At 42.3% G+C, this 14,113-nt stretch overlaps 1 protein-coding gene across 1 annotated transcript; it reads right to left on the bottom strand.

The window, feature by feature from the left end:
• Nucleotides 1-892: 892 nt before the first annotated feature.
• Nucleotides 893-1,561, bottom strand: LOC117340743 (beta-1,3-galactosyltransferase brn-like). Its single transcript, XM_033902505.1, has one exon. It carries the CDS (start codon nucleotides 1,559-1,561, stop codon nucleotides 893-895), a length of 669 nt encoding a protein of 222 aa, XP_033758396.1.
• Nucleotides 1,562-14,113: the final 12,552 nt, after the last annotated feature.

Here is a 14,113-nt window from a genome sequence, read left to right as displayed (position 1 = left end):
AGCTGTATAATTATCCATCCAAGAATAAAACCTAAACTTCCCTAAGATCACTTCCTCACAAGACACTCTCAGTACAAACTCATACTCACTGGAAACCTATAAAAATATTTCTTAAACCCAACTTCTATAATGAATATTACTCTAAATTACAATTCTATAATACTAGACCTAGTAGCAATCAAACTCTCCAACTAATACTGTCAAGCACTTTTAAACCAGTAACCATTGACCGGTAATAAAAATAAGCTAGGCCTAAAAGCCACCTATCTAACCCCACTGTGACGCGTACACTGTGTCAACATTTCAAGTGAACTTTACATTTAACTCAAAATAACTACTAAAAAGTCCCCAAAATACTACAAATTATCATTATCCCTAACACTAATACATCCCCCAACATTCACAAGACAAAGGACAAGCCGCATCGTGACTAAGCATTCACCAAGTTGCCCGGCGGATGGTACCTACACAACACGCATACAACACACACCTGTTTATAAATGATTAATAAATTACGTTGTTAATACATCCATTAATTATGTCTTTAAAATGAGTAAAGTATTCGTATAACTAAGTTGAAAATACCGCTATATTATCGATACTAAAAATAACTTCCACAAGCTTAAGTGTACACACAATCCTAAACGTCACTTCCGGTCTGAACATCGAGCATGAAGAAGTATAAACATCGTCGATATAACACTGATGAATTTCAGGCATTTCTTAGATTACAGAAGATAATCACTATCATGAAGTATTCACACATCCTTCAGAAGGATTAAGGTATACAATTTACGTGAGAATTACTGCTAAAACTGATATTTATAAGTATAAAGGTAAATAACATTGGCTCACACTACTGATCTGTCACAATATATATACATTATACTACTCATTGAAGGGCTAGCCATGTCAAGTTAAGATTAGAGGGAGAATAGCCATGTGCTGCTATCATAGATTTGTAGACGGCATTGTCTTTAATGCGTCGCATATGAACTCTACGCATGTGGACAGGAGAGACGTGGAGTTTATAGGCTAAAATACCAAGGTAACAGTCATCGTAGATAAACTTCTTGGTGTATTGTGACGCGAAGTGTAAGTCAATCACGAAGTCTATTGTCATTATCATAAACCCCGCGGACGGCATTGGAGGATATTCGTCATGCGGGTAATCATCACGTGGCACATACCATTTTAACCTCTTACCTCTGATTGGTCTATGTTTCTTGATAAATCCTCCAAAAAATATTGACAAGGTCGCATTGTTTTCTAAAAAGTCCACCAACCTTGAAGTAGATACCAACATATCATCATCGACAAAAACTACAAACCTGGAGCGGTTACAGTGTGTCACGGTCCAGTGAATCGCCCCGATTGTCTTTAATGTGTTGTTATAGTAATTGTCATGAAACGACATTAGGACCATATCCTTATGAATGTCATTTTCGTTTTCTATAGCTGATAATCCTTTCACCTTTTTAGGATTACCGAGAAGAAACATTCTGATAAAATTATATTTTCTCATCAGCATTGAATTCGCCCACGTTTCCCTGATGGCCATCCTGTTTCTATAATGTTTATGTGCAGATTTGATGAGAAATATAAATAACGGCGAGCCTTCCACACAACCATCTACACGGTGATGACTAAACTTATACTGATACGGAAATATTGGTTTGTATTCTACGGGTATGTTCGATCTCAGATTTTCTCACAAGCTGAACCATATCCACATCCAAGGGATATCGGTATTTATCCCAAGATTTCTGTGATGTATTTGATGCAGATGCAATTGAAGCATTTGCGGACTCCCGAGAAGGATTTTTATCAAATGCTACACCTGACTTGTTCTGTTCGTTTGTATATCGTCTTGGCCAGTTTTCGCTGCCGAGCTTGAAATCATTGTTTTCAGTCCTCTTCAAGCCATTCGCAGTCTGCGTTATTTGCGATACTTTCCATGACATGATCTGAAGATTGTTACTGGCATGAAGATCAAAAGAGGTCTTGATGAACGCTCCAAAAACCACCACTGTCATCAGTCCCACCAATAACCTTATCCGTTCATTGAAAGACATCATGCTGAAAAAAAAGAATCATTTCATTTCAGAATATTTTTTTGGCAGATTTAAGAATAAAGGGAATTTGGCGTAGCCTATACCAGCCCTCCGGATGCAAGATAAACTATCAGATCATAAATTTCTATTATTCCAAAATAAAAGATATCTGAACAAGAGAAAAGTCATCAGTATCAATCAGCTGGTCAACACTATTACTGGTGGGTGATACACATAAACTAATTAAACTAATATAATATACTCTTTATTTAAACCATCCAGAATGTATACCAACAGGCCAATGTTTTCTATTATCATCATATTAATATCACCATTCTGTGAATAAAAGCTGTGCAAACAAGAAATATGTTTAAAAAGATAAACGGTACAGCTAGTTTTAATGATGTCGGTTATAATATAAAACTGCTAGTGAAATGAATCAACGAACTAATGCGTTTTAGCACGGATAACAAAATTAGATAAGTTTGAATCATTTTTGGTGATAACAAGGCTACATTTGAATCAGGAATATAATTTTATTAATGTGTCATTTGAAAAGATACATCCACTTATTCGGCTTGCATTTTAAACTTTCTTTCGTTTTTAATTGCATATCTGCATTTTGCGTTTACCGCTATATTGACCAATCACATACTTCATCTTGACCAGTAACGCCACCTGTCGCGTCATATCCGGGACCAAAAGGATATTATACGGCTATGCCGAATAAGTTTGTGTAGCCATTGGAATATCATGATATAGTACATTATCCAATGACGCCTCGGTTTTTCTTTGATCTTTTGCATACTTTGTGATATTTCAAATATCACATATGTGATATCTGAAATATCACATGGCATTTCTAATTGGTCCATGCCTTAGTCTTGAGGCGGGTCAATTTCAAATGTGGGCGTGACAAATGAACAAAGACAGGAAATACATTTTAAACAAAATTTAATGAAATGCGAGTGCCGTTTAGAAATGTTCTTTGCTGTCTTCTTTCTTCAACTTGTATGCACGTACGTCCGCGATGCGATGTTCTGTCCTGTCCATATTGAGTTGTTCATCAAAACCTGACGAAACAGAATATAAAACCTTGTTCAGTATATTTTAACAGATCAGTAAAAAAACGCATTCATGATTACATATAAAATTTCAGTCATTTAAAAAATTGGTTATACAGATTACGCCAAATGTAACCATACATTTTTGTTGCACAAAAATCTTATCATAAACAAAATATTGATGAAAATGATAACAGGACGAGTGGATAAAAATACCGATAAACCGATTCATCGATGTATTTAAACAATTTCATGGACTTTGAAAAGATCCGTGACATCGTGAACATCGAAATTTACGAAAAATATTTCATTTCACAATTTGTTCAAACAATATGATTTTAGACTTACCTGTCTGGTAAAGGGAAGTAGCGCAGGTCCTCTTTCCGGAGCGGTTTGTGTAATATCCCTCGAATCCTGCAGGCTTTCACATGTTTTTCACATTACCATTCAGTTTATTTACAACAATTGGTTGCGTTAATTCCTTGGTATCAAATAATCCAATGGCAGTAACTACCGTGTCACTATCTTCCAGTTCATACTCATACTTGGTCGAGGTCGGTGCACACATCGACATCAATTATCAGTACATGATCCGCCATGGTTGACAGTCTCATTAGAAATGAATAGGCTACTGTGACAGAAAATGAAACGTGTCAGAAATTGGCGGGAAACATATCACAGTGACAGGTTCTGATCAAGTTTATAGCTCCACCCCTAGGCACGTGGGTGACAAAACCTCGGCTGTCATTGGATAACACAGATACAAAATGGGTACTCGTGACGTATCGCATATATCACTCGTACCCATTATGTATCTATTACAAAACAGAGTCATAGAGGAGGTATCTTTGGTTAATATATAGAGGAAAATGGAGAAAATGTGTAAATGTTTACTGTCTTCAACTGGGAATAACATTTACAATAAAGATGATAATGACAGAGCCCCAGAATGACGAAACAGCTGTATGATGTCCCTAATGTCACTGACGAGTCCTAGAAGGACGAAACAGCTGTATGATGTCCCTAAACGGCACTGACGAGTCCTAGAAGGACGAAACAGCTGTATGATGTCCCTAATGTCACTGACGAGTCCTAGAAGGAAGAAACAGCTGTATGATGTCCCTAAACGTCACTGACGAGTCCTAGAAGGACGAAACAGCTGTACGATGTCCCTAAGCGTCACTGATGAGTCCTAGAGTAACAAAACAGCTGTATGATGTCCCTAAACGTCACTGACGAGTCCAAGAAGGACGAAACAGCTGTATGATGTCCCTAATGTCACTGACGAGTCCAAGAAGGACGAAACAGCTGTATGATGTCCCTAAACGTCACTGACGAGTCCTAGAAGGACGAAACATCTGTATGATGTCCCTAAACGTCACTGACGAGTCCTAGAAGGACGAAACAGCTGTATGATGTCCCTAAACGTCACTGACGAGTCCTAGAAGGACGAAACAGCTGTATGATGTCCCTAATGTTACTGACGAGTCCTAGAAGGACGAAACAGCTGTATGATGTCCCTAATGTCACTGACGAGTCCTAGAAGGACGAAACAGCTGTATGATGTCCCTAAACGTCACTGACGAGTCCTAGAAGGACGAAACAGCTGTATGATGTCCCTAATGTCACTGACGAGTCCTAGAAGGACGATACAGCTGTATGATGTCCCTAAACGTCACTGACTGGTCCCAGGAGGACGAAACAGCTATACGATGTCCCTAAACGTCACTGACGGGTCCCAGAAGGACGAAACAGCTGTATGATGTCCCTAACGTCACTGTGGAGTCCTAGAAGGACGAAACAGCTGTATGATGTCCCTAACGTCACTGACGGGTCCCAGAAGGACGGAATAGCTGTGTGATGTCCCTAAACATCACTGACGAGTCCGGAGCCCCACTCGATTTGCACTCTTCTCAGAAGAGAAGCCTTCTAAGAAGATCGCATTCTGTTAGATGTAAATCGAGTAAACCGGGAGAATATAACCCAAAATAAACAAGATTTTAAGTTTTCTCAAACACTATGATACAAACACATGCATGTATGTGTCATATATCCTTCTCTAGTGAAACTCATCACTCGCACACTTAAAACATAGTCGCCGCCATCTTGGAAGATAAATCTTCCAGCTTCGAGACGGAAGAGGTAGAAGATCTTCTAGGAACAGAAGAGCTTCAAATCGAGTGACCGGAAGATATATTCTAGAAGGAGAGGAGTGCAAATCGAGTGGGGCTCGGTCACTGACGGGTCCCAGAAGGACGAAACAGCTGTGTGATGTCCCTTACATCACCGAGGAGTCATAGAGCGATGACACAGCCGCACAGCTCCGATCAATCTCGTAGGGGTACTTGCATTAAAAGTCTCGTATTTATGGAATTGTTCATGAACAAAATCTGATTGGTTCCACTGAAAATTTGTCGGAAAATCTTACCAATATGAAAATGTCGTTTTATGTGTCCTTTGATTTATTGAACAAGATACGCAAACCACGTCGACAAATGGGTGCGGTCGTCTTGGCATGTCAATTTAATTTTCCAGGGGAAGCATCAATATTCATGTCAAACGGGAGGCAGTGCTGACCCGGTCTAACGAGTAAAACGAAGAGAAGAATCCATAGGGACCGACGATGTCTCTACAATATTTAATTATTGATCATATTTATATTGTGCGACTTTTTTTTTTAAATCATTCGTTTCCTATAGGGAACGAGTTTACGTCAGTTTTGAATTTTTAACCACAATTGATTATTATATCTCATTGCACATGTGATGAGTGGTAACCAATACGGAATTTACATTTTAATTTTTTTTTTGTATTGTGGGACCCAAATTGTAAGTACAAAGGACAAAGCCACAATCGATCTCGTTCGCCAGTCAGTAGTACACAAAGTTTTATGATCAAGGACATGTCACGTGACATCGACATTTATCTCCAACAAGATCTATCCACCTCCATTTAAGCCCCGTGATTAGAAACTAGAGATCCAAGAGTGATCTTGGCGCCCACCTTTTCTCTCTTTTCCCTTTTCCTTCCTCTGCAATATTTGATGAATTTGGGGACCTATATATCAACCCTAAAAAGGATCTAAGAATAAATTTCTGAAATGTATCATAACGCATCTTAAATGTCAAAATCCAAGATGTCTGCATGTCGGCTAATTTGTTTTCCCAATTTGACGCAAGCTTGAATGGGCAAAACCAAGGGACAAAGGAAAACCTGTATGTGAAGTATGAAAAAGATCCCTCCAAGAAATAACGATAACAAACTTCAACTATCAAAGCTCAAGATGGCCATCTGTCGGACATCTTGCTTTACCAATTAACTCCTGCCCTGCAGGTAGGGCGTAAGAAACCTGCTGCCCCCACTCGTAGGAGGCGACTAAATTTAGGATCTTATCTGTTCTCTTCTTTCTGAACAACTTTCTTCTTCCTAATGTCTCCCTTGACACTGCATCACTTTTTGCCTTTAGTTGAGCGTTCGCCGCTGTGAGGAAGGCTTTGGGTTCTGTCCCCTAGCCGAGACATACCAGAGTCTTTAAAAATGGTAGTTGCTACTCCTGCTTAGCGCTCAGCATATTTGGAGTGGGACACCTGGTTCGCCCGTTGTCAGTATAATGTGACCGGGTGGGGTGTGCTGTTGGGTGTCTTCGGCAGTATGCTTCAGTCAGGCAGCACTATAAATCGGCAAAAGTTCCGGCCTATTACAAGGAGACTTAACACGAACATACCGCAGCCTCCCAAAACACACATTCGCACTCGCCACACGCATGCATGTCGCACGCACGGGAGGCCGTCCTTAAATAACATTATCTGTTAGTAGGACGTTAAACAAGATAAACCAAACCAAACCAAACCGATTAACTCAAAATGGATTTGGCACAACTCGACACCAAAGGAAACCTGCCTGTGAAGTTTGAGAAAGATCCCTCCAAGAAATAGCGATACCAAGAAATGTTTACAGAATGACATCTTATGATAATTGGCTAACAAAATGGAGGTGGCACTTGTATGACCTGAAACACACATTTCAGAGAACCAGTTTATGTTTATGCCGTCGCATGGATTGATGATCATCATCTTTCGGCCTGAAGATTAGACTTTTCTATCATCTGGTAAATGTGAGAGTGAGATTTGGATGTGAAATTATCTCGAAATCAGCCATGCGTGTCGTAATAATTCTTATAAATGTTGGAGACATCGTGAACTGGGGCCTATGAGACATTTCCATCATTTTTAGGCTGGTAGTTCCTAAAAGAGATTGTCTTAAAATCATAACAATACCAATGACGCCAAGATACTTATTACAGTTGTACATATTTTTAGAGACTGACTTATTTTCAATATATCTGTTCATTATATTCGACATTCCAAGTTGAGGTATCGCCTAGAATGCGACGTAGATATCAGAATGAGGGATGCATTAAATGCGTTCCCGAATCCTAACACGGTATAAAGAATGAGGTATTAGAAAACTTCAAAAATGTAAACCTCAAAAAGTATTTATAACTTACATATGATCACAATTTGGTAGCACGTACTAGTCCTCGAAAAGTGCAATCAACCGCGAGACCCTGAAGATGTTGAACGAATAAACCGACAAGATAATAGAGCACGTTTGGAATATGTTCAAATCGACACTCAACGACGCTGTCACCAAAAGCATACCCCTATAACCTTTCAAAATGAATAAGACACCCATGAATACTCCACTTCATTAACCAATGCAAACTGTCGCGAAAATGCAATTCAGCGACACGATTATGATACACCAAATTTGCACAACAAAAGTAAGAAATACACAACAGCACTTCGGAGGAACTAGTGACAGACACGCATACAAATCAGCCGTGTTATATACTCCAGGACAGCTGTTATTAGATAATATTAAAATGAAGGCCCTCAAAATAGCCCGCCAGTTGCATTGCAGCTGGAGTTCATACATATTTTCCCAAATGGCGTGGTTTTTGGAGGTATGCGTCGGAACGAGAATACATTTTATATGTGTATATGGGATGTTATTGAAAGAAAAAATATCCAACTTTTCAACAATCATAAGGATATTTCTCTATACTCAGCAGAAACACGTTTTTTTCATCGAGAAACGTAGGCGGTGTCGATTTTTTGTCACAGGGAGCTTTCCTCCCTTTCCGTATATATGAATACCGGGGGTGTCATTTTTACCGAATTTTAATCTAGCCCCCAAAACCGTCTCAAAATGTGCTAAACACACTAGGGAAGGTCCAAATACATGTAAACTATAACACATATCATGTCCCTGTGGTGAGAAGTAGTTAGTCTGAACTCTCCCTTGCCATTGGACGCAGACCTGTGTCCGGTTTTTCCTGCGCGGGTTTATCTCGGTGAAGGGTGTCCCCCCCCCCCCCCCCCCCCCCCCCCCCCCTTGCTGTCCTTGAACATATTGTGATAGTGGCATTATTTGTCCTAACATCGCTTGTATATTCACCGTTTTTTTCATGTTTGTCAAACGCCGACCGCTTTTCACACGGCGGACTAGACGGCAAATATCTATTTGCATTTTTAATTTATGTTTAAGAAGACTATATGATACTCGATCCGTAATGTAAACCAGCGAGAATGTACCAGGTAAGTCTTCCAGATTTGATTTCATGTTAGAAGTGTTTTTAAAGAGTTTTACATATTTCTAATAAATAAAAACTGACAGCATTCTTGACCAGCTCGTCATTAACTGAGACCAGACAGGTGTGTCATTTGTACCCAGCAGCAATTGGACAATGACAGATACAAATAAGTTTTTACATGTAATTACCGACTACAATTGAACCGTGTACACATACATCCATCTCATCACAGGTACATAATGGAAGAGAAAGATGTAGTCACCCAAATCAAAGCTCATTTAAATATGCCACAAGTACATTATAATGTCTTAACTTTCCCGTTAGGACGGGTGTCTAGGGAGACACCAACAGCCAGAGCCATATGAGGACGGATGTCTAGGGGAACACCAACAGTCAGAGCCATATGAGGACGGGTGTCTAGGGGAACACCAACAGCCAGAGCCATATGAGGACGGGTGTCTAGGGGAAAACCAACAGTCAGGGTCATATGAGGACGGATGTCTAGGAGACACCAACAGTCAGGGTAATATGAGGACGGGTGTCTAGGGAGACACCAACAGCCAGGGTCATATGAGGACGGGTGTCTAGGGAGACACCAACAGTCAGGGTCATATGAGGACGGGTGTCGGGGACACTAACAGTCAGGGTCATATGAGGACGGGTGTCTAGAGGGACACCAACAGTCAGGGTCATAAAAGGACGGTATCTAGAGGGACACCAACAGTCAGGGACATATGAGGACGGGTGTCTGGGGGGGGGGGGGGGGGGGGGGGCACCATTAGTCAAGGTCATATGAGGACGGGTGTCTAGAGGGACATCAACAGTCAGGGTCATATGAGGACGGGTGTCTAGGGGGACACCAACAGTCAGGGTCATATGAGGACGGGTGTCGTGGGGACACACACAATCAGGGTCATATGAGGAGGGGGGGTCTAGGGGAGACACCAACAGTCAGGGTCATATGAGGACGGGTGTCGTGGGGACACACACAATCAGGGTCATATGAGGACGGGTGTCTAGGGAGACACCAACAGTCAGAGTCATATGAGGACGGGTGTCTAGGGAGACACCAACAGTCAGGGTCATATGAGGACAGGTGTCGTGGGGACACACACAATCAGGGTCATATGAGGAGGGGGGGGTCTAGGGGAACACCAACAGTCAGGGTCATATGAGGACGGGTGTCAAGGGAGAGACCAACAGTCAGAGTCATATGAGGACGGGTGTCTAGGGAGACACCAACAGTCAGGGTCATATGAGGACAGGTGTCGTGGGGACACACACAATCAGGGTCATATGAGGACGGGTGTCTAGGGAGACACCAACAGTCAGGGTCATATGTGGACAGGTGTTTAGTGGTACACCAACAGCCAGAGTCATATGAGGACGGGTGTCTAGGGAGACACCAACAGTCAGGGTCATATGAGGACGGGTGTCTAGGGAGACACCAACAGCCAGGGTCATATGAGGACGGGTGTCTAGGGAGACACCAACAGTCAGGGTCATATGAGGACGGGTGTCGGGGACACTAACAGTCAGGGTCATATGAGGACGGGTGTCTAGAGGGACACCAACAGTCAGGGTCATAAAAGGACGGTATCTAGAGGGACACCAACAGTCAGGGACATATGAGGACGGGTGTCTGGGGGGGGGGGGGGGCACCATTAGTCAAGGTCATATGAGGACGGGTGTCTAGAGGGACATCAACAGTCATGGTCATATGAGGACGGGTGTCTAGAGGGACATCAACAGTCAGGGTCATATGAGGACGGGTGTCTAGGGGGACACCAACTGTCAGGGTCATATGAGGACGGGTGTCGTGGGGACACACACAATCAGGGTCATATGAGGAGGGGGGGTCTAGGGGAGACACCAACAGTCAGGGTCATATGAGGACGGGTGTCGTGGGGACACACACAATCAGGGTCATATGAGGACGGGTGTCTAGGGAGACACCAACAGTCAGAGTCATATGAGGACGGGTGTCTAGGGAGACACCAACAGTCAGGGTCATATGAGGACAGGTGTCGTGGGGACACACACAATCAGGGTCATATGAGGAGGGGGGGTCTAGGGGAACACCAACAGTCAGGGTCATATGAGGACGGGTGTCAAGGGAGAGACCAACAGTCAGAGTCATATGAGGACGGGTGTCTAGGGAGACACCAACAGTCAGGGTCATATGAGGACAGGTGTCGTGGGGACACACACAATCAAGGTCATATGAGGACGGGTGTCTAGGGAGACACCAACAGTCAGGGTCATATGTGGACAGGTGTTTAGTGGTACACCAACAGCCAGAGTCATATGAGGACGGGTGTCTAGGGAGACACCAACAGTCAGGGTCATATGAGGACGGGTGTCTAGGGGGTCACAAACAGTCAGGCTCATATGAGGACAGGTGTCTAGAGAGACACCAACAGTCATGGTCTATGAGGACGGGTGTCTAGAGAGACACCAGCAGACAGGGTCATATGAGGACGGGTGTCTAGGGGGACACCAACAGTCAGGGTCATATGAGGACGGGTGTCTAGGAAGACACCAACAGACAGGGTCATATGAGGACAGGTGTCTAGGGGACACCAACAGTCAGAGCCATATGAGGACGGGTGTCTAGGGGACACCATCAGTCAGGGTCATATGAGGACGGGTGTCTAGGGGACACCATCAGTCAGGGTCATATATATATTTTTTTAAAGTATCGAATAGTGTTTGCTGATTAACTGTAAGCAAATATATATATAAACCTAAGTATGACGACATATACATCCCTGAACAATAGCATGATAGGGCTGACGACCATTATATCATTGCCTGTGTGATGTAAACTTTATTTATTTTACAACAATTGAGAAACAAGTTATATTAACTTATATTAATCACGCTTGTTGGCCCGGATGGAAGCGCGCGAGGGGACCTACTCACAGGCGCTTGCATAGAAAATGTGATTTTCATATTTTTTTTTTTGATATGTCAGTGGTATGTGTAATCTGTTAAGTACAGTATTACACAGTACACATACCACTGATATCTTTTTTTTTTTTTGTTAAATTCTCGTTTTCTATGCAAGCGCCTGTGGTCTTACTGTGGGAGGAAACCGGAGTACCCCGGGAAAACCCACGTAGTCGGGCAGGTGATCTCATACCTTGTCACGTCCGATCGGGGAATCGAACCCCGGCCGCCTAGGTGAAAGGCAAGTGTGTTACCACTGTGCCACCCGACCACCACAATGCCTGTATGATCATATGTTAATTTCCATTTGGAAGATTAACGGGGTATATTGCAGCTGTGTTCTTTGGGGAGACCTTATCCACAGTCGTAGACGTATCCGAATCAGGGAGCCGTTTGAGAAATGGCGTTCTGAGCGAGAAATTCGGCGATGTTTTCACGGATTATTGTGTTTTGGATGTAACAATTCGTATTGAGTGGCACGGTAGATTAAAGATGAATGTTTTCTGATGACGGTCGCATATAGTGTGCGCCGTGTCAGTTTGAATAAATGTGTTTTTTAGTCGGTTGAAGTGAGATGGGGTGCCGTTTCGCTCGTGGCGTTGTTGCCAACCTTCAGCTTAATAGATTACACATACCACTGTCAAAAAAAAAAAAATGAAAATAACATTTTCTATGCAAGCGCCTGTGTCCCTAACATGAGCAAGGTCCTTCTGATAAAGGAATTTAACAAAAATCGGCCTAGGTGTGTCGTGTTGGAAACGACCGAAACGATGGACGTTGGCAAATTCCATCTGGAAGTCAATGCCAAGTTCCCCAATACAGAAAGTCACGGACTTTAGCCTCGGTATCCTCGCCAGGGAATTCTCCACGTAGGCCGTGAAATACCAAATTGTATTTCATGGACCAACATTGGATATCGGAAATAGCGGACTTGAGCTCGTCCCGTTCAGAGCGCATTTCGGAGAGTTCCTCTCGTAGGACGGATAAATGATTACCCAGATCAGAAACATCACTGGCGATATTGTCCTCTGTAACTTTCAGAGTGTTCACAGCTGTAGTATTATTAGACGTTTGCACTTTTATGTCATCGTACATATCACTAATTACCTGAGCACTGGCTTCCGCGTCTTTAGTTTTTTGTTTAACGATAATTACAGACTGTTCAAGTTCAGAGTTTTTTTCTTTGATATTTTTAAACTCATGCTCGAGCTTGTTAACCTTTGTTGACAGGGAAGTTACAGTTTTTGTCGATTTTTTTTACGTGTACATCAATGAGCGAAAACCTCTCGTCCATTTTATTGAATCTTGAGTCCATCTTGTTAAATAATTCTGTGATATGTTTCAACATTACATCAGTGTCTCTTGAAACTCCCTCAAACAATACCTTATGGGCATCCCCGATAACATTGGATGTTTGTTTGCCAGCCATCTCGTCACTCGCAACCCAGAGGTGGAGGGCTAGTGTTTAAAGTGTCGGGACACCTTAACCACTCGGCCACCGCGGCCCCTCAGGCCTCTTGCTTGTTTTAAAGAAGCAATAAAATATGTTTGAACTAAATAACATTGTGTTTTGGTGGTTTTACGTGTTAGCGTCGTTAGAGTTATGAAAATATAATATTGTCAACCATATGTTTTTTCATTTTTCTTTAGTGTGTAATCGTTTGATTTTAAACAATGTGTATAGAAGCCGGTCTAGTACATTTAAAAGAATTTACTTACGAAGTTGTTGAAGGATTTCTTTCTGTCCGTAGAACTAATCCAGGAAAACTATCCAAATATCACAAAAGAGGTGATTTACCTGAAATATTCAAATGTCCTCGGGAAGTTACGAGTTAATATTGTGGGACGGTAATTGATACCCCTACACAGGTCTGACACAATCAGCTACGTCACTGAAACTGGTGAAATATTTAAACCAGTTTTCACTAATCTGTTCCTCGTCATACATAACTGGCGACGATCTCGCTCTGTAGGGACTTTTGTTTGCGGCCGCGGTGGCCGGGTGTCCCGACACTTTATCACTAGCCCTCCACCTCTGGGCTGCGAGTTCGAAACCCACTCGGGGCAGTTGCCTGGTACTGACCGTAGGTCGGTGGTTTTTCCCCGGGAACTTCAGCTTTCCTCCACCTCCAAACCTGGCACGTCCTTAAATGACCCTGGCTAATAGGACGCAAAATAAAATAAACCAAACCATAATCACTGTTTTTTTCCTAATCAGTTGACAAACTCAGTAGAGTTGTTTTCAATTAAAATCAAAATTAATTAATTAATTAGTTTGCGCTCCTCTACGATTCCACGGAGGAGGTCATCCCTGCCTGACCCAAGACTATATCACAACAGTCAAGTGGAACCGATATAGATGCGTGTTAAAGGTACATTAATATCTGACAATTGCCTCTGTGTACAGTTTTATCAACGTAAACCTAGAGAAACTAACTATAACGGTG

Source organism: Pecten maximus, chromosome 13, assembly GCF_902652985.1.
Source record: "Pecten maximus chromosome 13, xPecMax1.1, whole genome shotgun sequence".
Classification (NCBI taxonomy): Eukaryota; Metazoa; Mollusca; class Bivalvia; order Pectinida; family Pectinidae; genus Pecten; species Pecten maximus.
The sequence above is the reverse complement of the archived record's forward strand: the minus strand, read 5'-3'. Positions and strand labels throughout refer to the sequence as shown.